The sequence below is a fragment of the Myxine glutinosa genome, chromosome 1 (genome assembly GCF_964187855.1).
Source record: "Myxine glutinosa chromosome 1, kmMyxGlut1.1, whole genome shotgun sequence".
NCBI lineage: Eukaryota > Metazoa > Chordata > Myxini > Myxiniformes > Myxinidae > Myxine > Myxine glutinosa.
In genome coordinates, this window is record NC_136261.1 from 246,527,433 (window position 1) to 246,552,259 (window position 24,827).

A 24,827-nucleotide genomic window follows, 5' to 3' on the forward strand; every position below is an offset into this window, starting at 1 on the left:
TTGTGTGTGTGTGTGTGTCTCATTGTGTGTGTGTGTGTGTCTCATTGTGTGTGTGTGTGTGTCTCATTGTGTGTGTGTGTGTGTCTCATTGTGTGTGTGTGTGTGTCTCATTGTGTGTGTGTGTGTGTCTCATTGTGTGTGTGTGTGTGTCTCATTGTGTGTGTGTGTGTGTCTCATTGTGTGTGTGTGTGTGTCTCATTGTGTGTGTGTGTGTGTCTCCCCGTGTGTGTGTGTGTGTCTCCCTGTGTGTGTGTGTGTGTGTGTGTGTGTGTGTGTGTGTGTGTGTGTGTCTCCGTCTCCCTGTGTGTGTGTGTGTGCGTCCCCGTCTCCCTGTGTGTGTGTGTGTGTGTGTCTCCCCGTGTGTGTGTGTGTCTCCCCGTGTGTGTGTGTGTGTGTGTGTCTCCGTCTCCCTGTGTGTGTGTGTGTGCGTCTCCCCGTCTCCCTGTGTGTGTGTGTGTGTGTGTGTGCGTCTCCCCGTGTGTGTGTGTGTGTGCGTCTCCCCGTGTGTGTGTGTGTGTGCGTCTCCCCGTGTGTGTGTGTGTGTGCGTCTCCCCGTGTGTGTGTGTCTCCCCGTGTGTGTGTGTCTCCCCGTGTGTGTGTGTCTCCCCGTGTGTGTGTCCGCGTGTGTGTGTGTCCGCGTGTGTGTTTCTCCGCGTGTGTGTTTCTCCGCGTGTGTGTTTCTCCGCGTGTGTGTTTCTCCGCGTGTGTGTTTCTCCGCGTGTGTGTTTCTCCGCGTTTGTGTTTCTCCGCGTTTGTGTTTCTCCGCGTTTGTGTTTCTCCGCGTGTGTTTCTCCGCGCGTGTGTTTCTCCGCGCGTGTGTTTCTCCGCGCGTGTGTTTCTCCGCGTGTGTGTGTCTCCGCGCGTGTGTGTGTGTCTCCGCATGTGTGTGTCTCCGCGTGTGTGTGTGTGTCCGCGTGTGTGTGTGTGTCCGCGTGTGTGTGTGTCCGCGTGTGTGTGTGTGTCCGCGTGTGTGTGTGTGTCCGCGTGTGTGTGTGTGTCCGCGTGTGTGTGTGTGTGTGTGTGTGTGTGTGTGTGTGTGTCTCCCCGTGGGTGTGTGTCTCCCCGTGGGTGTGTGTCTCCCCGTGTGTGTGTGTCTCCCCGTGTGTGTGTGTCTCCCCGTGTGTGTGTGTCTCCCCGTGTGTGTGTGTCTCCCCGTGTGTGTGTGTCTCCCCGTGTGTGTGTGTCTCCCCGTGTGTGTGTCTCCCCGTGTGTGTGTGTGTGTGTGTGTGTCTCCGTCTCCCCGTGTGTGTGTGTGTGTCTCCCCGTGTGTGTGTGTCTCCCCGTGTGTGTGTGTCTCCCCGTGTGTGTGTGTCTCCCCGTGTGTGTGTGTCTCCCCGTGTGTGTGTGTGTGTCTGTCTGTGTGTGTGTGTCTCCCCGTGTGTGTGTCCACGTGTGTGTGTCTCCGCGTGTGTGTGTGTGTGTGTGTGTCTCCCCGTGTGTGTGTCTCCCCGTGTGTGTGTGTCTCCCCGTGTGTGTGTGTCTCCCCGTGTGTGTGTGTCTCCCCGTGTGTGTGTGTCTCCCCGTGTGTGTGTGTCTCCCCGTGTGTGTGTGTCTCCCCGTGTGTGTGTGTGTCTCCCCGTGTGTGTGTGTGTCTCCCCGTGTGTGTGTGTGTCTGTGTGTGTGTCTGTGTGTGTGTCTGTGTGTGTGTCTGTGTGTGTGTCTGTGTGTGTGTCTGTGTGTGTGTCTGTGTGTGTGTGTGTCTCTGTGTGTGTGTGTGTCTCTGTGTGTGTGTGTGTGTGTGTGTGTGTGTCTGTGTGTGTGTGTGTCTCCCCGTGTGTGTGTGTGTCTCCCCGTGTGTGTGTGTGTCTCCCCGTGTGTGTGTGTGTCTCCCCCCGTGTGTGTGTGTCTCCCCCCGTGTGTGTGTGTCTGTGTCTCCCCCCCCCCCCCGTGTGTGTGTCTGTGTCTCCCCCCCCCCGTGTGTGTGTCCCCGTGTGTCCCCGTGTGTGTGTGTGTGTGTGTATGTGTCCCCGTGTGTTTGTGTGTATGTGTCCCCGTGTGTGTGTGTGTGTGTGTGTATGTGTCCCCGTGTGTGTGTGTGTGTATGTGTCCCTGTGTGCGTGTGTGTGTGTATGTGTCCCCGTGTGTGTGTATGTCTCCGGGTGTGTGTGTGTGTGGGTGTGTGTGTGTCCACGCGTGTTTTTTTAAATTTTATTTATTTATTTATTTATAGAGCTAAAGCTCAAAGGTCAAGGCTGCATAAAATCATCAATTTTCATTTTGTATTTTAAAAAACTTTTCGTTATTTTGAGCATACGGAATAATAATAATAATAAGATGTCTGAATACAAATGGACGTGGACGGGCTTTGCATTTTCGGATGCTTTCTGGTTTAGCAGTTGTAACTGGTCCTACCCCCACCACCACCCCCCCCCCCCCCATTCCACCCCTTTATTTCATTTTCACACACAGTTAAAAACCAAAATGCGATAAGCTCCACAAACTCTTAATCCAAACCGATCTTCAAAATTCCAACTTGGACTCTGACTTGTGTGTGTGTGTGTCTCCGTGTGTGTGTGTGTCTCCGTGTGTGTGTGTGTGTCTCCGTGTGTGTGTGTGTCTCCGTGTGTGTGTGTGTGTCTCCGTGTGTGTGTGTGTCTCCGTGTGTGTGTGTCTCCGTGTGTGTGTGTCTCCGTGTGTGTGTGTGTCTCCGTGTGTGTGTGCGTCTCCCCGTGTGTGTGTGTGTCTCCCCGTGTGTGTGTGTGTCTCCCCGTGTGTGTGTGTGTCTCCCCGTGTGTGTGTCTCCGTCTCCCTGTGTGTGTGTGTGTGTGTGTGCGTCTCCCCGTCTCCCTGTGTGTGTGTGTGTGCGTCTCCCCGTGTGTGTGTGTGTGTGTGTGCGCGTCTCCCCGTATTGGATGTCCCAACTACTAAAAGTGTTCCTTGCTAAAATAACATTTCATTCAAAAAACGTGTCTCTGAGCAGTGCCCATGGAAGTAAGAATTAAGTTAAAAACAATCAAGTTGAATTTTTAAAAAAAACGAACCCCAGAATGAGAATCACAGCCTTGCTTAAATAAATGCATATATACACTTGGTTATAAAATCGCAAGATATGGTAAATTTTGTCAGATTTCACTCCAGATCTGGAGATTATTTAGTTTACAGCATCCAATCCTCATATCCGAATCCAGATTTTGATATGCCTCAATTATGTAATGATAATGGTGTTTCCAAGGCAAGGCACATTTGAGTAGGCTGAAACAAAATGGCGGTTTAAGAACCCAGCGAGGTGCAGTCGGATGACCAAGATGGTGGACCGCCATATTGGTAAACCACCATATTGGGTTTTTTTCTTATGAGCACCTCGTTAATCATCTTCAAAGAGGGTGTTATAACACACCCAAACACCCAGTTTTCATCCTTGCGATCTGTTTGAGATCCAGGTGTATGTATTCAAAGTTTGGGACCGCTAGGTTTCATGGTTTTGGAGTTATGGAGGGGGCATACGGACGGACGGACACTGCCTTTTATTATTATAGATCATTTAATCCCCTTCTTTCGCAGGGGCTTCAACATTTAAATATCAACTTTGTATGCATGACTGTTGTTGTTGGTGTTGTGTTGTTGAATGCTACCTGGTGAAAACCCTGGTGTTGGGCTAGTGGCTAGGGTGCCGGCTTAGGATTCCTAGGATCCTGGGTTCAAATCCCGGTCGATCGCTGAATTAACGCCAGGGGGGTTGACTCAGCCTGTCATCCTTCCGAGGTCGGCAAATTGAGTACCAGTTCATTGGTAATTCCCTGTTTGTCGTTAAAGGCGGCAAAAAGGGTTGGCGTCAGGAAGGGCATCCGGCCGTAAAACATTGCTTCAAAAAGGGGACCGAAAAACAACAACAACCACGGTGCCCGAAAAAGGCCAACCCCCGCTTTGCGGGGAAAAATGGCCTCTAAAGGTAGTTTTTTTTATTTTTATGCATGACTGTCTGGGTAGGATAGCCGCGAGATGTGAAATTGCCTTGGTTTGAATTTTGACCCAGCTATAAACTGCCGTGCTGGTGTTCACAGGCCGGGTGATTCATCAACGTGTGTATCGTCCATCAGGCGGACGTAAAGGAGGATGAGCCGTCTGCCAGCACTGGCTAGTGTACATTAAAAATACCATATTGTCATTTGTGAAAACAGAGTTATCACTGGCATCCTGAACAAATTAAATTCCCGTTTGGACTGCAGGCAGCAAATGGTCTCATCTTCTTGGAGGTTCCAGGTTCCTTGACACCAGGTTACACTGCTTGCTATCCAGGAGTGTGGTTCTTGCCTGTGGAGCAGCTTCTGCACTGCAAACAAATTGACCACGTGGTCCACATGCTTCATGTTAACTGAAACTGCCTTCTTCAGATATTAAGGGCAACTACTACTCTCAGTAATGACCTCGGAATTTTTTTAAATAAAGTGTGTGTTCGCGTTTACACTAACGATGATCAAACTTTGTTTTCTTTTTCAGGGAGAGCTGTCAGAAACTTTCATTTCAGAGAACTCTGAGAAAATATTGTTGGAAGAAGGCAATGTGTTTCTAATTGATACAACGCAATGCAAAACTGCTGCTTTGGAGTGGCAACTGTCCATGATTGTTTCTGGCAGAGAACCATTTCTCGACTTGCTGTGATATGCCCCACAACACTGTGAAGAGTATGTGCTGCTTATGGAAAAAGGAGAGTTGAAGAAGTCGGAGTTTTCATTGGGAGTAACGACCACATTTTTTGGATAAACCAATTGGTGCAATCCCATCACTAAAGTCTATTCTGTTTCTGGTAGATTGGAAGAAGAGGTTGAGGTTACAAGGAGCAGATTAAGGACACTTGTGTCCTCCATCAGCTTGAAGAATGAGCATGCATCCCTGGCCTGGGTGTGCTATAACTGCTTTAGTAATTACACATGCAGCCTACCTAGCATTTGGGGCCTGGCTGTTTTTGGCTTTAGAACGACCAGGTGAAATTCAATACCAGAAAGACTTGCAGAAGATATGGGAGGACTTTCTCCAGGAGCATGAATGTGTGGATGGTGCCAGTCTTAAAGAGTTTGTGGAACATGTATTATCTGGCAAGATGTTTGCTATTTCAGCTTTGAAAAACACCACCAGTGATCTGCTCTGGAGTTATCCTTCATCGTTGCTTTTTGTCAGCACGCTTCTCACAACTGTGGGTAAGTAAATGGTAATCAATATCTGAGATCTATCTAACTTTAAAGACTTCCACTCCTCTTTCCATACATTGTATTCCATAAACATTTTCGTTTCCCTTCGTCACATTTCCTTCTCATCTCTTCTCTTTATCTTTTTTTTTTTTTAACCTCTCTCCAATTCCTCCACCCTAACGTTTTGCCCATTTATCCTATTCCTTTCATTTTCTCATCTTGTGTTTGTATCCCCTCTCTTCCTCTTCTTTCCCCTTTTGGATTTGCATTTTATGTATATATAATTATATTATCTTATTGAGGAAATGTGCACATTATTAATATTATCTTATTGAAGAGCAACGAGTTTCCAAAGGGAAGGAACAATTAGGTGTATGTGGAACACAAATCGACGTCAATCACGAGCTGAAGTAATACATGGGAAAACATGGAAATACCTCACTGTACCCGGAAAAATACCTTGGCAATCACATTGGGAAATCGGCATACGGATGTTGAAATTGGCTCGGATGGCACGTTGGGAAAAAAACCAAAGCAAAACTCTGTTTCTCCATTTAATATGCCTTTTAACGTTCTTTTATTTTATAATCGTTTCTATATAAAGTGTCTTTTTAATACGCTACTTAAAACCATTGTTATATGACTTTACATTTGTGACAAAAAGCAAGTTGAAATGAAAAGGTAAGGGGGAAAAAAATTATACATGCTGCCCCAGATGATGGCAAATAGAATGTGACGAATGCCAAGAGTGGTACTGTTATGTTGCTATCGATCGATGCGATGCCTGCGCAAACAATGAATCCATTGATAGCGCAACGCGATCAGTCGATAGCGCAAATCCATCGATGGCGCATAATATATATATATATATATATATATATAATAGCTTTTTTTAATTTTTTTTATTTTGGTTTAGATAAGAAAAAGTGAGAAATGCACAGTTGCTGTCATGTATTTGAATATTGATTTACATGATCCTGTCCATTCGTGCTTTTTTGAATGATTGGGAAAATGAATGCTTCTTATTGGAATAATTGATATTTTGGGTTTATCTGTGTGGTGCTCTGAGCTTTTCATGAATGATGATGATGAGAACCCAGATTAAAATCCCATAATGTATTGTTATTGTAATTTGGCAATTGCTACATCATAGCCCAAGTGGTAACATCGTACTAAAATACGCAATTTGGTGTCTGTCTGTATTATCATTATTATTTATTTTTTTTGTCACCGCGATATATTAGGTCGTTACATATCCAATCTCAACCAAACTTGACAGGACTAAGGGTCACACAATAGAGGTTGTAGTGACTTAGTTTTCCCCACCAAGGGTATTGCGTGTTGAGGTGTATATCCGTATTAAGATAACTTGTCGTGGCTTTTAACGACAAAAGTAATACCAACACCAATGATAGTATTGTAGCGACCCATGGGTCCCCCAAAGCTCGAGACCAGCAACATAATCTCCTTGCCCAAGCCGGTGACGTAACCGGCGGACAAACCGCGGCGCCGAGGTTATAATTGCTTGCACCTGTCGGTCACATGACCACCAAAGCGTGCCTCGCCTGAGAGGCGTGGCTTTGGTTCTGACGTATGCTTTTTGGTTTGGATTATATGTATGCGAACCCGATAAACGGGTTTTCAGAGTTCCCGAGTTAATTATACAATAAACATCTTCTCGGACGAGTTTGTGTCTTGTCCGTCACTGCGTCCGTCTCAAGCAGGAGCGCTGCTCCTTCACTGGTGACCCCGAGTTTACGACACGCGATGGACACGGCAGTGTTCCTCAAACTGCCTACTTTCTGGGAAGCACATGCCGCCGTCTGGTTCGCTCAGGCGGACTCCCAGTTCGCCCTGCGTGGCATTACGGAGGACACCACTAAATACCATTACGTGGTCGCCGCGCTCGGCTCCGTGACCGCCGCCCGCTGCCTGAGCCTCCTCCAGAGCCCGCCCGCTGACTGCAAGTACGACGCCATTAAGGCACTTCTTCTGGGCGCTTTCGCCCTCTCCCCAGCTGAACGCACACGATGCCTGCTCGACCTTCCTGAGCTCGGCGATACGCGCCCGTCCGAACGTATGGACTACATGCTCGCGTTGCTCGGCGAGCACCCCTCGGATTTCCTTTTCTGAGAGCTTTTTCTCCGCCAGCTCCCGGCCCAGATTCGGGTCGCCCTGGCAAGCACGACCATCGCGAACCCCCACGACCTCACCAGGGAGGCCGACAAGATCGATTCGGCAAGCCAGCTCGTCGGAGCGACGAGCCAGCTTGTTGGGGTGGCTGCCGGGAGCCCACCCACCGCCCAGTCGGTGCCCGCGGCGCAGTTTCCCGCCCGACGCCCGCGACGCAGCTTCCTTCCCGGAGGCCGCCGGGCCGGCGCGACTGGCAGCGGCGACGCCGCGTCGCCCGGTCCCGACGCATCGACCGGAGCCCCCACCAGACCCGGCCTGGTGTTATTTCCACGCCAGGTTCGGGCGGCGGGCCCGATCATGTCAACCCCCGTGCACGTTCGGCAAGTCGGGAAACGGTCGGGCCGGCGCTCACTACCAGCCATGAGCGACGGCCGTTCCGGAAACCTGCTATTCATCGCGGACCAAGCGTCGGGGCGGCATTTTCTCTGCGACACCGGCGCTCAGCTGAGCGTCATTCCCACTTCGGCAGAGGACAGGCGGGCCGCCATTTGCGGCCCCTCCTTAATCGCGGCCAACAGCTCCACCATCCGCACCTTCGGCCCATGCACCGTCACCCTCCGCTTCGGCAGCCAGCTCTTTCGCTGGGAGTTCGTGACGGCGGACGTCCCCATGGCTTTGCTCGGTGCCGATTTCCTTTGCGCCCATGGGCTGCTGGTCGACGTTAAACGTCAGCGTCTCATCAATGCCGAAACTTTCAGCTCGCTGGCATGCGCCTTGAGCCGTTCTGTGCCCACCGAGCTTTCCTGCGTCCTCCCGTTGGCAGATGACTTCGCGCGTCTCCTCGCGGAGTTCCCGGCCCTCACGCGACCGACGTTTTCGGCCGTCGCGGTGCGTCACGGCATCGAGCATCATATTCCCACTACGGGCCCGCCGGTGTATGCCCGAGCTCGCCGTGTCGACCCAGCCAAACTCGCCGTCGCCAAGGCCGAGTTCGCCGCGCTGGAGCGCCTCGGCATCGTGCGGCGCTCTGACAGCGCCTGGGCCTCCCGCTGCACATCGTCCCGAAGCCGGGGGGCGGATGGCGGCCATGCAGCGACTACTGCCGCCTCAACGACGCCACTACCCCCGACAGGTACCCCGTCCCGCACATCCAGGATTTTTCCGCCCGGTTGGCGGGGCGGACCATTTTTTCAAAAGTGGACCTGATTCGGGGGTACCACCAGGTGCCCGTCCGCCCGGCCGACATCCCGAAGACGGCCGTTATTACACCTTTCGGCCTCTTCGAATTCCTCCGGATGCCCTTCGGCCTCAAAAACGTGGCACAGGCGTTCCAGCGCCTGATGGACGGCGTGCTGCGCGACTTGCCGTTCCTCTTTACCTACCTGGACGACATCCTCGTCGCCAGCACGTCCAGAGCCGAGCACCTCCTCCACCTCCGGACGCTGTTCGGCCGCCTCAGCGAGCACGGCTTGATCGTCAACCCGGCCAAATGTCACTTTGGTGCGGCGACGATCGACTTTTAGGGCCACCACATCACCCGGAACGGCGCCGTGCCGCGACCGGCCAAAGTCGAGGCCATCGCCGCTTTCCCGCGCCCCCGCTCCGTCAAGGCGCTGCAGGAGTTCCTCGGGATGGTGAACTTTTATCACCGCTTCGTGCCCCGAGCTGCGCAACTCATGCGGCTCTTGTACACCGCCCTCCACGGCCAGCCGGCGAAGCGCGACGTCGTCTGGTCCACGGACATGGACGCTGCTTTCACCGGCGGGAAACGGGCCCTCACCAACGCCACGCTGCTGGCCCACCCGGTACCCCATGCTCCCATCGCCCTCACCACGGACGCCTCCGACTACGCTGTGGGCGCGGTTCATGAACAATGGGTAAACGGGGCCTGGCAGCCGCTCGCGTTCTTCAGCCGGCAACTCCTGCCCAACGAGTTGAAGTACAGCACTTTCGACCGCGAGCTCCTCGGGCTGTACCTGGCCGTCCGCCATTTTCGCCACCTCCTGGAGGGCCGCCCATTCACGGCCTTTGTCGACCACAAGCCATTGATTTTCGCCATGGCCAAGGTCACGGAGCCGTGGTCGGCCCGCCAGCAGCACCACCTCTCCGCCGTGTCGGAATACACCACGGACATCCGGCACGTCGCCGGAAAGGACAATGCCGTGGCCAACTGCCTTTCTCGAGCCGGCGCCAACGCCGTCCACCTCAGCGTCGATTTCGCCCTGATGGCGACGGACCAGGCCACCGACGGCACGGTGCAGGCGCTCCGGGTGGCGGACACGGGCCTCCGCTTGGCTGACGTCCCCTTCGCGGACACAGTCCTGCTTTGTGACGTCTCCCAAGGCTGACCTCGCCCCGTTGTGCCGGTCACCTGGCGGCGTCGCATTTTTGCTTCGCTCCACGGCCTCTCTCACCCGGGCCGGAAGGCGTCCCAGAGGCTGGTGTCGGCACGTTTCGTCTGGCATGGGTTGCGACGGGACGTCCGCGACTGGGCCAATGCCTGCACACCCTGCCAGCGGGCCAAGGTCCACCGTCACACCCAGGCTCCGCTGGCTCCTTTCACCGTGCCCGAGCGACGTTTCGACCATGTCCACGTGGACCTGGTGGGTCCCCTGCCCCCATCGCAGGGGTTCACCCACCTGCTTACCATGGTGGACAGGACCACCAGGTGGCCGGAGGCCGTGCCCCTCACCTCCACCACCACCGCCGACGTGGCCCAGGCGTTCATCGCCACCTGGGTCGCGCGTTTCGGCGCACCGGCGGACATCTCGTCTGACCGCGGCCCACAGTTCACGTCCGAACTGTGGGGTGCGGTCGCCCGCACATTGGGTGTTACCCTGCACCGCACCACGGCCTACCACCCCCAGGACAAAGGGTTGTGCGAGCGGTTCCACCGCTCCATGAAGGCCGCACTCATGGCCGGCCTCCAGGACGACGGCTGGGCCGACCGGCTCCCGTGGGTCCTTTTGGGCCTCCGCACGGCTCCAAAGGAGGACCTCCAGGCGTCCACCGCCGAGCTGGTGTACGGCCAGGCCCTCCGCGTCCCGGGCGAGTTCGTGTCCGATGCCACCAGCCCCTGGTCCGCCGCGCGCCAGCGCACGGACTTCCAGGAGGCCGCCCAACGTTTCGCCCCGGTGCCCACGTCCCGCCACGGCGACCCCCAATCCTACGTCCCCCCAGCACTCCGCACGGCTGAGTACGTCTTTGTGCGCCACGACGCGCCGGCCGCTCCGGCCACCATACGACGGACCCTTCCGGGTCCTACGACGGGACAACAAGTCCTTCGTCGTCAGCATCGGCGGCCGGGCAGACCGGATTTCGGTGGACCGCCTCAAGCCGGCCCACATGGACGCCGGCCAGCCGCCACGGCTGGCTCTCCCACCGCGGCGCGGCCACCCCCCGTCCACTGCACCCCCCGCCTGGCCACCCGCCACCACACCGGACCCCCCCCCCCTGCGACCAGCCAGGGGTCGTTTTGGTCTGGTCATCCGGACCCCCCTCAGGTTGACCTTCCTGGACCAAGTCGATTCTGGGGGGGCGTGTGTAGCGATCCATGGGTCCCCCAAAGCTCGAGACCAGCAACATAATCTCCTTGCCCAAGCCGGTGACGTAACCGGCGGACAAACCGCGGCGCCGAAGTTATAATTGCTTGCACCTGTCGGTCACATGACCACCAAAGCGTGCCTCGCCTGAGAGGCGTGGCTTTGGTTCTGACGTATGCTTTTTGGTTTGGATTATATGTATGCGAACCCGATAAACGGGTTTTCAGAGTTCCCGAGTTGATTATACAATAAACATCTTCTCGGACGAGTTTGTGTCTTGTCCGTCACTGCGTCCGTCTCAAGCAGGAGCGCTGCTCCTTCAGTATAATATTAATGTTGTTACAAAACATACGCAAAATAACCCGAAGAGCCCTTTAACTTTAACGCACTGTGGGAGGAATTATAAGCAGAATAGAGTAGGTGAGTTATCACCTGCATTCTGACCGAAATTCTTTCATACAACACAACAACATGCATTTTAAGGCCATTTTCCCTGCTCGAGCAGGGGTTAGCCTTGCGGTCCCCATGACAATCTTCTCCATCTTGCCCTATTTTCTGCATCTCTCCTTGTTAACCCCCTTGCCTGCATTTCTTCTTCCACCATCTTTAGCCAAGTCTTTCTCGGTCTTCCCTGTCCTCTACTTCCTTCTACATTCATTTCCATCACTCTTCTCAACCAGTCACTTTCATCCTTCCTCAACACATGACCAAACCATTTCAACCTGTTCCTCTTCACAGCATCAATCACAGGCTCTATTCCCATCATTTTTCACAATTCATCATTTGTCTTCCTCTCTCAACGATACTCCGCACATCCACCAAAGCATTCGCATTTCCACCCTTTCCAGCCTTCGTTGCTGCTCTACGTTCATTACCCATGTCTCGCTCCCATAAATCACAACACTTCTCACACCTGCAGCAAATTGCAGCATACACCTTTCCCTTCAGCTTCAACGACACTCCCCTCCTCATCAGCACGCCACTCAGTTCCCGAAACTTCTTCCATGCACATCTCACTCTAGCAACCGTTGCCGAGTCTGATCCACCTTCTCCATTCAGCATATCTCCGAGGTAGCAAAATGTTTTCACACCTTCCAGCTTCACGTCGTCTCCAAAATCCAACTCAACATTTCCTCCATCTGCAGCTCCCTCTGTGCACACCTTACATTTGAATGTAGCTGCCACACTGGTTAATGACCCTCTCAGACCACTACATTTTTGATGAACCCACTCAGCGCACATTGTACATTGAATGGAGTTCACTACGACACCCTTCCTGCACACAGCACAGGGCCACTTCCCAGTTCTCTCCACCTCACCACATGCTTTACCACTTGCCATCACCTTCGTCTTTCCGATATTCACCTTCAGACCTTTTGTCTCCATACATTCCTTCCACTTGTTCATCTTTTCCTTCAGTCCATCCATACTTTCCGCAATCAACACCAGATCGTCTGCATACAACAACTCCCATGGTAAACCCTCCTTTACTTTCTGAGCCAGCACCTCCATCACAGTTACAAATAGTAGTGGACTTAGTACCGACCCCTGATGCACTCCCACCTTCACCTCAAACTCACCACTGTTCCCGTCCTTCGTCCTTACAGCTGTGCGTGCTCTTTTGTACATTGCCATCACTACTCTGATCAACCGTTCCTCCACTCCTAACTCCCTCAATGCCCATGTCAATACTTTGCGTGGAACCCTATCGAATGCTCTCTCCAGTTCAACAAACCCAAGAAACAACTTCTTCCTCTTCTCCATGTACTTCTCCTGCAACTGCCTCACAATAAAAATCGCGTCTGTCGTTCATCGGGATAGAAAATTGTACACTGTTGGACTCTTGCAGAAGCAATGTCAAACCATCTCTTGCTTACGAACCAAGCCAATGGTGCATCGATTGGTTCAGTTTTTGTAATTATGTATCTTTATGAATAAAGGGATCTAGTTAGGTATATATATTGTGCTTTAACATTTAAATTATCTCTTCTCAATGGTGTGTGTGTTAGTGTGTTAGTGTGTCAGTGTAAAATGTTTTGAGTTTAAATAAGTAAATGAACTACACTGGTGCCAGGATGTCTGACATTACAAATGTTATTGAATACAGATTCTGGTAATCTACATGTCCTGTTTATCTAATCTGCATTTCAGAAAATACCCTGTTTTTGTAACTATTTATTTGCAAATGCTTGCCCGCCCTCTAACTCCTCCGAAGGTCAAACTGACCATTGTAACTCTTCAGAGGTTAATTCACTCGGAATGCAACCTTATCCTGCCCATTGTTTTCCAATCTGCATGTCTCTCCTTTACAGCATGTGGTAAAATGTTGAAACAGACTTCCATTGTATCAATATGTGTTTCAACACCATGCCCTCGGGTTTGGACAGCTATGCAAATATCCCTTCCCCCTGCTTGGGATCATGAGGGCATATAAAGACTGCTTCTTGAGACTGTTAGAGCGGACTATGATGGCATCATGCTCGTCTCTCTCTGTGTGCACATAGATAGTAATTATGGTACCAAGCTCTTTTAAATGGATATCTTAATAAAGCGATTCAATGAACTTTTGGGCAGGTGGTCTCGAGGGATGCAAGACCCTTCAGCTTTCCTTCGACAGCACTATCAATACTTTAGCCACCTTTTGATCATTTCACCCTTCAGACCTTTTATGCCCTTTCGAACCCTTAGACCTTAACACCATTTAGACCCCTAAGACCTTAGCACCATTTAGACCCCTAATATAACATTCTTCAGACATATTAGACAACTAGGATCTTTGACCATTTCGTTTTAGACCACTTGGACATTTTTAGAATACAAATACATTAGAAATACATATCACCAATATTACAAATATATTTGTCCAAAATAATGTTGGTATTATGTTTGGTGAAAATCATGACAACACACCAACTCGAGTACAGTCATTATCCTCAGTTAAAACAAGCCCGCGGCCTCTGTAACGACATGTGATGAGGTGAGTGTAGTGAGCCGATCCCCGCTAGTACACAGTGCATTCAGAAAGTATTCAGACCCCTTCACTTTTTTCACATTTTGTTATGTTGCAGCCTTATGCTGAAATCGTTTAAATTCTTTTTTTCCTCATGAATCTACACTCAATAACCCATAATGACAAAGAGAAAACAGGATTTTAGAAAGTTTTGAAAATTTATTAAAAAGAAAAAACTGAAATATCACTGACATAAGTATTCATACCCTTTGCTATGACACTTGGAATTTAGCTCAGGTGCCTCCCATTTCTCTTGACCATCTTTGAGATGTTTCTACATCTTGATTGGAGTCCACCTGTGGTAAATTCAATTGGTTGGACATGATTTGGAAAGGCACACGCCTGTCTATATAAGGTCTCACAGCTGACAATACATATCAGAGCAAAAACCAAGCCATGAGGTCGAAGGAACTGCCTGCAGAGCTCAGAGACAGGATTGTGTCGAGGCACAGATCTGGGGAAGCCGACAAAAAAAATTTCTGCTGCATTGAAGGTTCCCAAGAGCACAGTGGCCTCCATAATTCTTAAATGGATGAAGTTTGGAACAACCAGGACTCTTTCTAGAGCTGGCTGCCCGGCCAAACTGAGCAATTGGGGGAGAAGGACCTTGGTAAGAGAGGTGACCAAGAACCTGATGGTCACTGGCTGAGCTCCAGAGATCCTGTGTGGAGATGAGAGAAACTTCCAGAAGGACAACCATCACTGCCACACTCCACCGATCTGGGCTTTATGGCAGAGTGGCCAGACGGAAGCCTCTCCTCGGTGAAAGACACATGAAAGCCCGCCTGGACTTTGCAAAAAAGCAGCTAAAGGACTCTCAGACTGTGAGAAACAATATTCTGTGGTCTGATGAAACCAAGATTGAACTGTTTGGTCTCAATTCTAAGCGTCATGTCTGGAGGAAACCAGGCAATGCTCATCACCTGCCCAATACCATCCCAACGGTGAAGCGTGGTGGTGGCAGCTTCATGCTGTGGGGGTATTTTTCAGCAGCAGGGACTGGGGGACTGGTCAGGGTTGAGGGAACAATGAACGGAGCAAAGTACAGAGATATCCTTCATGAAAACCTGAAACAGAGCGCTCAGGACCTCAGACTGGGCCGAAGGTTCACCTTCCAACAGGACAATGACCCGAAGCACACAGACAAGACAATGCAGGAGTGGCTTAGGGACAACTGTGAAGGTCCTTGAGTGGCCCAGCCAGAGCCCTGACTTGAACCCAATCGAACATCTCTGGAGAGACCTGAAAATGGTTGTCCACCGATGGTCCCCATCCAACCTGACAGAACTTGAGAGGATCTGCAGAGAAGAATAGCAGAAAATCCCCAAATCCAGGTCTGCAAAGCTTGTCGCGTCATACCCAAGAAGACTCGAGGCTGTAATCGCTGTTAAAGGTGCTTCAACTAAGTGCTGAGTTAAGGGTCTGAATACTTATGTCAATGTGATATTTCAGTTTTCTCTTTTTAATAAATTTGCAAAACTTTCTAAAATCCTGTTTTCTCTGTCATTATGGGGTATTGAGTGTAGATTGATGAGGGTAAAAAAAAAAAAATTTCAACGATTTCAGCATAAGGCTGCAACATAACAAAATGTGAAAAAAGTGAAGGGGTCTGAATACTTTCTGAATGCACTATATATAAATGCACAAATGCCTCCCAATGACGTTATTCTGCAATGTACATCAGATTATGAACCATGCTACAGATCGTTGGTGTTGGTGCTGTTGAAGCAGTATTGATGGCTGGGGTTACAATTCTGGATGTTTCGCCTCTATTAGTGTATATGGATATGTATATGTAGTTATCCCCACGCTTTTTGAAAAAAGAAAAGAAAAAAAAGAAAGGTGGATATTGTAATCGGTTCTGTCCGTCTGTCTGTCCATCAGTGTCTCCTCCTAAACAGTTATGTGTAAATTAAACAAACTTAGTAGTTATGATCACCATATGTCAAGAAGGTGCAAGAGCAGTATCATTTTGGCCCTGTTCCCTGGGCTGGGATTGAAAGGTAAAATGCCAAAAAATGCAATTACAGGCACATTTTAAAACATTTAAAAATTTTACTTTGTATATGCAATCAACACTGGAGGATGCATTCAATGTGTTGGTTTATTTATTTCTTTTGGATTTGATCCCTGGGTGTATGCTGCATGGGCTGGGGACTTGGGTCACAGTGGTCAAAATGGGGAAATTTTTTATAACTCCAAATTTGATATTGGGTCTTTCCTGGTGGAACTTTTTGTCATGTTTCAACTTTGCTTTAGTAGGGAAGCGTGGGATTTTTGTGATGGCATGGACCATGTGGCATGAAGGAGAAGCCATCTCGATGTACATAAGCAGGGTAAATGTTCAGGTTAAGAGTGTTTGCATGTTGCCATAAGGATGGTGTTTTTGTGCTTATTAATTATGGGGCTTATGGTTGATAATCCCCAGTATGTATTGCCTCCCTGTGATTTTTCCCTAATGTTCTTGTAAAATTCAGCCGACCAGGCGATGGGCTCCATTAGCCAACCATGCCGCCAGGGCCGACAGAAACCAGCACATTTGCCAATTGGCAAATAAACCCCAACGTCATCCGAACATTCCCGAACAGAGATTAGACTCCCCCCGACGACTCGTGGCTCGACCTTCGTCATTGGGCGTCAAGTGAGGCCCCGCCCCGAAGACGATGATTGGTCGTTTCGATGGACTAATGTAATGGGACATCGGTGATTGGACAGAGTGTGACGTCAGCAGTGGAACATTCGAGAGCTAGGGGAGCAAAAAGAATCCGTCTCGCCATCTGTCTCTCTGGGTGTTGGCGTTCATTGAAGGCTGTCGCATTTCCTTTGTTCTGGCTCCCATGAAAGGCAGTCGCATTTTGGTTTGTGTGCGCTGGTGGAATGGGTTCGGAGCCTGCATGGACCTTGTGCAGAGAAGGAGCGGTGTGGCAAACTTTGATCGTGAGGAGGGGGCATTGCCGGCGGTTTGTGGAGTTCACAGCGTTTGGACGGAGTGGAGAGCGCGAGGGGACCGCCGGCCCAAATTACCTCACATTCGTGGCACGGCGAAAGCGTGGCTGGGCGCCATCTTAAACAGGTCGACGCGCAGCCATTTCGCCGACCGACCGGACCTGTGACAACCACCAAGCCATCGTTGAGACCGGAGCTAAGTGGCTGCATGACATAAACATTATTTATTTTCTTTTACTTTTATTTTCCCCTTGTTCGTGTCTGAGTCGGATGGAGGGACCCTCAATTAGGAATTTTAGGTTACCTTACCTTTTGTTTTTCCCTTGCATTATTTTAATAAACCCATTATCTGTTGTATGTACTTTGTGTTCTGTCTCATTTATTTGTGGTTGGTTCGAGGAAGCCCAGTGAACTCCATGCAGGTAAACCCTTGCTGCCGTCCATCCGGCGCAGGTCACTACCATCAAGTTGGTATTCGCCTCGGAGTAAAGCTCGTTTTGGTCATCCGTCACCCAGGGGCCTTGACCCCAGTGACACGACAATATGTATACATCCCACGGTCACGTAATGGTGGTCATACTTTAACATGCATAAAACAAGACTTCAGACTTTCCTCTGTATACTTGTACCAATCTAATATTTATCATTAGTAGTTTTTTTTTTGTTTGTTTTTTGTATACAAGATCGAGGCTCGTGAAAGAGCTAACATTAATCACACAAAAAGTCAAACCGACACAAACCGACACATAAAACACAAAATAAGGGGAGCAGTAGACAAGATGGAGTGAGAGGGGGAAGGACACAAACACAACATTTGAGAGCAGGGACATTGAGAGAACTGGGAGGGAGAGGACTTGGGGGTAGGTGGGAGAGGTATAAAACATATGGACACTGCAAGGACTTCCAGGAAAGAAGTTGGAATTTCGAAAAAAGTGTATCTGGGGTGAATTAGCGGGGGTAGAAAGGATCAAGGTTTTGGATGGGGGAAGATAAGAGATGGTGGTAAACAGCTGTTTTAAAGACCTGGAGGGAGGAGTGGGATTGATGGGAGTGGGGGAGTTTGTTCCAGAGGCGGGAGAAAAGGGGAATGAAAGAGTGAAGGTGAGCAGAGAGCCTAGATTTTGGCAGTTTAACCAGAAGAGGGTTGCAGGCAGATCTTGTGCGACCTGAAGGAATATTTGGGGGACAGAGCACAGAGAGCTGGGGGAGCAAGGCTGGAGAGGAGTCGGTAGAAGACAAAGATCATCAACCTGCCTGTGGTGAGTGAGTGAAAGGCCCTCGGAGTTAGCTTCATCACAGGAGATTCCAATGATTCTGAAAGCTTTGGCTTAAACAGCGTGAAGCCGAGCTAGGTGTGAGGCAGGAGCACCGGCCCAGAGGGGAGAACAGTATTCCATTGAGCTGCGGATGAATTCATTATTTATTCATTATTCATTATTCATTATTCATTAGTATTATTCATTCATTATTCATTAGTTCATTATACGTGTGAAATGATGGTGTTTCATCTGGAACACTATGCATTATGGCATACATGCGTACATATTATGTATATTGTATATATGTATTATAGATAGACATAAAATATATGTATGTATGCCATCTTCTCAATGGGCATTAAACATTGAAAAAGAAAATGCTTTATAGTGTTCATCAATAACAAAAAAAAGCTGTCAGAGCCTCTAATTGCAGGATTTCCCCCCCCCCCCCCCCCTCAGGTTATGGGTACACTGTGCCAGTATCGAGCGAAGGAAAAGTCTTGTGCATTGTGTATGTGGTGCTGGGCATCCCTCTGACTCTGCTATTGGTCTCTGCCATTGTGCAGCGACTTGTACTGTTATTCACCTGCCGATCTTCACATCACCTAAGAATAGGTGCAGAGGTGCAACACACAATCCCTTGCCTCCACGCACTGGTTCTCGTCTGCTTCGCAGGAATAGCTTTTATCTTCATTCCTGCAGTTGCTTTCTCTGCACTTGAAAAGAATTGGGACTTTACAAGCGCACTTTACTTCTGCATTGTCTCACTCACCACCATCGGCCTCGGTGATTATGTGCCTGGACAGGGCGTCAGTCATCACTTCCATGGTCTATACATGATCTCCATAAGCAGTAAGCATGTCATTATTTGCAGCAGTTGAAATTGGCATTGTTATTGAATGATTGGTTAATTGTCTGTATTCTGTACCTAATGTTTTTCTTTTTCTAGCAGACTGAGGTTTTCCCAAGGTTGTTTATAATCCATTGGGATCAAATATAAAGCTGTAGGAGCTGCGCTCCAACGTAAATCGGAAGAATGGACGCGACAAAAAGCTGGAATTCGTCCGAGTTTCTTTATTGTGTCAAATCAACTCGGGTACTCTGAAAAGCCCGTTTATCGGGCAGCAATATATATACACATTATCCCGGAGCGTCTGCCCGGGAAAGGCGAGACCGGGCGTGCCCGGGCGTCCTGGGCAAACCCTGGAAAGGCGAGTCTGGACATGCCCGGGCGTCCTGGACAAGGCCTGGCAAGTCGAGAGCGGGCATGCCCGGGCGTCCTGGACGAGCCCTGGAAAGGCGAGGCTGGGTGTGCCCGGGCGTTCTGGGCGAACCCTGGAAAGTCGAGAGCGGGCATGCCCGGGCGTCCTGGATGAGCCCTGGAAAGGCGAGGCTGGGCGTGCCCGGGTGTCCTGGGCGAGCCCGGCATGGTGATTGCTCCGCGTCCTCGGTAGGTGCAAGGCGATTGTGTATACCCAGCGGTAGCCGCTACAAAGCTCTAATTATGATTTACCATGGGGATGGCTGGGAAAAGTCTTGTTTTGCTATTTAATCGTTTTCAGGATAGACTCGAATATTTTCAGCCCAGCATGTACATGCTTGCACATTATAATCTGCTGAATTTATTGATTTGAGTGCACTGGCAAGAAGGAGAGTGGGAGGAAGGGGAAATATTTTGGGCATATGACAGTGTCATGGCATCAAAAATTGGAATGTTTTGTATTATAAACAGACCGAAAGTCTAACAGCGGCGTAGCCGGACTTGTAAAATATTATAAACCACAAACACATATGATTAGCTTTTCAAACAGTCGTTATTGCTGTTTATAACATTAAACAAAGAAATTTGGAGGAATCCCGACATCAGTGAGGTAAGTTTTACTTACAGAACTGAGGAAAGATCGACTGTAATCTATATACCCCACAAGGATTGGGTTAATAACATGCTATCAAAAAACCAAGGCGAATTCCTTACTTCCACGGGTGCACCGCTTATCATTGATTCATGAACCATACACCACTTCATTCCATTGTAGCGGTTACCGGTAGCATGACACAATTACCCTGCACCGGCCGATGACGCGAGCGGTCACGTGTCCGGACTCGCCCGGGCGTGTTGAGACTTGCCTTTACCGGGCGAACGCTTGCCTTGCATACCACGCCCCGTTGAGAGGCGTGGCTTATCTATTTGCATACCACGTCCCGCCTGAGAGGCGTGGCTTTTGTGTGTTGAGTTTCTGATATATATTGCCGCCCGTTCGATGGGCTGAAGAAGTGCTTTGGAGTTCGTTTGAGTGAGCTGGGAATAAATAGCTCGGAGAAACCTAATTCCTGGCATCGTCCATTTTGTCCGATTTTATCGTGCGAGCACAGCTCCCACAATTGGTGACCCCTTTCTACGAACACGGCGATGGAGTCAGCTGTAACTTTGAAGCTCCCGGGCTTTTGGGAATCTCACGCGGCCGTTTGGTTTGCTCAAGCGGATTCTCAATTTGCCCTGCGGAACATTACGGAGGACACGACGCGCTACCACCACATGGTCTCTGCGCTCAACGCCTCCTCCGCTTCCCGGGTTCTGAGCTTCCTACAGCACCCGCCGGACGCCGACAAATACAGCGCGCTCAAAGACCTACTCCTCGGTGCGTTTGGACTCACGGAGACTGAACGCTCACGACAACTACTACACCTCCCGGAGCTGGGCGAGGCCCGTCCATCCGAAAGCATGGACCACATGCTTGCTCTTCTCGGTGACCACAGCCCAGACTTCCTCTTCCGCGAGCTGTTCCTCCAGCGGCTACCCGGGCAGGTACGGTTAGCTTTGGCTAATTCGCCCATCACGGACCCTCGCGCCCTGGCCAAGGAGGCCGATAAATTTTGCTCGGCCAGGCGACACGTCAGAGCGGCCGCCTGGGACCCTGGGCCGACCGAGGCAACGCCCACGCCATGAACGGCGCCTCCACCGGCCGAGTCAGCGCCACTGGCAGCAGCGGCCGCCGCGACGCCCCGTCGACCTAACCCGACGCGACCGCCGGATCCTCCACCAGAGTGGACCATGTGCTATTACCACGCCAGGTTCAGGCAGAAGGCCAGAACGTGCCGCCCACCGTGCACTTTCGGCGGGTCGGGAAATGACCAGGCCGGCGCTCGCTGCCTGCCATGAGCGTCGGCCATTCAGGCAGCCTTCTGTTTATCATGGACACGGAGTCCGGGCGGCGTTTTTTGTGTGACACCGGCGCTCAGCCGAGCGTGATACCCGCCTCGGTGGAGGACAAACAGGCCGCACTTTGCGACCCCGCTTTGGTCGCCGCAAACGGCTCCTCCATCCACACCTTCGGTTCGCGCAGCGTCGCATTCTGCTGGGGGGGCCAGCGCTTCAGGTGGGACTTCATCACGGCGAACGTGCCCATGGCCTTGCTGGGTGCAGATTTTCTTTGCGCGCATGGGCTTTTGGTCGACGTCAAACGGCGTCGGCTCATCAATGCGGAGACCTTCAGCTCGCTCGCTTGCTCATTGAGCGGCTCCGCTCCGACCAAGCCAGCCTGCGCGCTCCCGGCCGTGGACGATTTCACCCGCCTACTCGCCGAGTTTCCCGCCCTCACGCAGCCGACGTTTTCGGCCGTCGCCGTCAAGCACGGCATCGAACACCACATCCCGACCACAGGTCCACCGGTCTACGCCAGGGCTCGCCGCCTCGACCCGGCCAAACTCGCCGTAGCGAAGGTGGAATTCGACGCGCTGGAGCGATTGGGAATTGTACGGCGCTCGAATAGCGCGCGGGCCTCGCCCCTGCACATCGTGCCCAAACCGGGTGGCGGATGGAGACCATGCGGTGATTACCGCCGCCTCAACGACGCCACCACCCCCGACCGCTACCCGATACCACACATACAGGACTTTTCCACCCGTTTGGCGGGGCGGGTGATCTTCTCCAAGGTCACCCTCATTCGGGGCTATCACCAGGTACCTGTCCGGCCGGCCGACGTTCCGAAGACAGCTGTAATTACACCTTTTGGCCTCTTCGAGTTCCTCCAATGCCGTTTGGCCTTAAGAACGTGGCCCAGGCCTTCCAGCGGCTGATGGACAGTGTGCTGCGCGATCTCCCCTTTCTGTTCGTTTACCTGGATGACATTCTCATCGCCAGCACTTCCCGGGCGGAGCACCTCGTCCACCTGCGCACGCTTTTTGAGCGCCTCGGCCAGCACGGCATCATCAACCCGGCGAAATGCCAGCTTGGCGTAACGGCCGTCGACTTCCTGGGGAACCGCATCACGAAGCGCGGGGCCGTCCCGCTGCCTACCAAGGTGGAGGCAGTCGCAAGTTTCCAGCACCCTCGCTCCATCAAGGCCCTACAGGAATTTTTGGGGATGGTAAATTTCTACCACCTGTTCGTGCCTCGTGCCGCCCAACTCATGCGCCCCCTGTACGAAGCCCTCCGGGGCAAGCCGGCCAAGCACGTCATCGCCTGGACCACAGAGATGGACGTGGCATTCACGGGCATTAAGCTGGCCCTCGCCAACGCTACCATGCTGGCGCACCCGACGCTCGACGCACCCATCGCCCTCACCACGGACGCTTCCGACTACGCGGTGGGCGCGGTGCATGAACAGTGGGTGAACTGAGCTTGGCAACCTCTGGCCTTTTTCCGGCAGCTTCGCCCTAACTAGCGCAAGTATAGCGCTTTCGACCGCGAGCTCCTCGGCCTTTACCTGGCTGTTCGCCACTTCCGCCATCTTTTGGAGGGCCGCCCGTTCACGGCGTTTGTGGACCACAAACCCCTGGTCTTCACCATGGCCAAGCTTACGAAGCCGTGGTCGGCCCGCCAGCAGCGCCACCTCTCCGCCGTGTCCGAATTTACGACGGACATCCGGCACGTCGCGGGCAAGGACAACGCTGTGGCCGATTGCCTCTCCCGGTCCGGCACGAACGCCGTCCACCTGGGTGTGGACTTCGCCCGCATGGCGGCCGACCAGAGCGCCGACCCCATGGTGCAAGCCCTCCGGACAGCGGACACAGGCCTGCGGTTGGCCGACATCCCCTTCGAGGACACAGGCACAGTTCTCCTGTGCGACGTCTCCCTGGGCCAACCTCGCCCCATCGTGCCCACCGCATGGCGGCGGCACATTTTTGACGCCCTCCACGGCCTTTCCCACCCGGGCCGGAAAGCATCACAGAAGCTCGTGGCAGCGAAATTCGTCTGGCACGGGCGCCGTAAAGACGTCCGACTGGGCCAATGCCTGTGTCGCCTGCCAGCGCGCGAAGGTTCACCGGCACACCCAGGCCCCATTGGCACCATTCGACGTGCCCGCGTGGCACTTCGACCATGTCAATGTGGACCTGGTGGGACCCCTTCCCGCCTCGCGGGGCTTCACCCACCTCCTCACAATGGTGGACAGGACCACCAGGTGGCCAGAGGCCATACCGCTGGCATCGACAACATCCGCCGACGTGGCGCAGGCCTTCATTGGCACCTGGATTGCCCGTTTCGGCGCCCCCTCGGACATCTCCTCCGATAGAGGCCCGCAATTCACCTCCGAGCTTTGGGGCGCGGTCGCCCAGGCCTTGGGGGTCAAGCTTCACCACACCACGGCCTACCACCCCCAAGCCAACGGCTTGTGCAAGCGGTTCCACCGCTCGATGAAGGCCGCTCTCAGGGCCAGCCTCCAGGACGACGGTTGGGCCGACAGGCTCCCGTGGGTCCTATTGGGCCTCCGAACGGCCCCTAAAGAGGACCTCCAGGCTTCCACCGCCGAGCTGGTCTACGGCCAGCCACTGCGCGTGCCGGGCGAATTCATCCCTGACGCCACCGGCCCCTGGTCCGCGGCTCGCCAACGCTCGGTCCTCCAGGAGGCCGCCAGGAGATTTGCCCCCGTGCCCACGTCCCACCACAGCTGCCCCCAACCCCACGTCCCCCCAGCACTTCGCATTGCGGAGGACGTTTTTATCCGGCACGATGCACACCGGGGACCGCTCCGGCCGCCGTACGATGGACCTTTCCGGGTCCTGAAGAGGGACCACAAGTCGTTCACCATCGACATCGGCGGCAAGGCAGACCGCATCTCCGTGGACCGCCTCAAGCTGGCCCATTTGGACCTCGACCAACCTCCACGGTTGGCCCTTCCTCCACGTTGGGGCCGTCCCCCGTCAACCAGGCCCCCCGCCCGACCATCCACCGCCCCGCCACATACCACCCCCACACGAATCGTCAGGGGTCGTTTCGGCTGGGTCATCAAGACCCCCCTCAAACTGACTCTCCCGGTGCATGTTAATTCTGGGGGGGCGCGTGTAGCGGTTACCGGTAGCATGACACAATTACCCTGCACCGGCCGATGACGCAACCGGCGAGCGGTCACGTGTCCGGACTCGCCCGGGCGTGTTGAGACTTGTCTTTACCGGGCGAACGCTTGCCTTGCATACCATGCCCCGTTGAGAGGCGTGGCTTATCTATTTGCATACCACGCCCCGCCTGAGAGGCGTGGCTTTTGTGTGTTGAGTTTCTGATATATATTGCCGCCCGTTCGATGGGCTGATTCAGTGCTTTGGAGTCGTTTGAGTGAGCTGGGAATAAATAGCTCAGAGAAACCTAATTCCTGGCGTCATCCATTTTGTCCGATTTTATCGTGCGAGCACAGCTCCCACACCATTAACTTTGTATTCACGACATTGGGATTAAAGTGTTATGGTCATATTTACTATTATTATTATTATTATGTTTATTATTATGAAAACTATACTTCTGAAACGATACACTACTGCATTAAGAAACGTGGGCTTAATTTGTCCGAAGTGGCCTGAAGGTGAGGCATAAAGCCTA

General features: G+C 52.1%; 1 protein-coding gene across 3 annotated transcripts in view; it reads left to right on the top strand.

Moving 5' to 3' along the window:
• Positions 1 to 24,827, top strand: part of LOC137435905 (potassium channel subfamily K member 1-like) — a 45,302-nt gene that overhangs the window by 12,016 nt on the left and 8,459 nt on the right. For all 3 annotated transcript variants that reach the window (XM_068129779.2, XM_068129778.2, XM_068129780.2), the window contains 2 exons: positions 4,438 to 5,135; positions 18,476 to 18,868. In XM_068129779.2, the coding sequence (XP_067985880.2) occupies positions 4,817 to 5,135; positions 18,476 to 18,868 (712 nt within the window). In that variant the 5' untranslated portion in view covers positions 4,438 to 4,816. The remainder of the gene's footprint in view (positions 1 to 4,437; positions 5,136 to 18,475; positions 18,869 to 24,827) is intronic.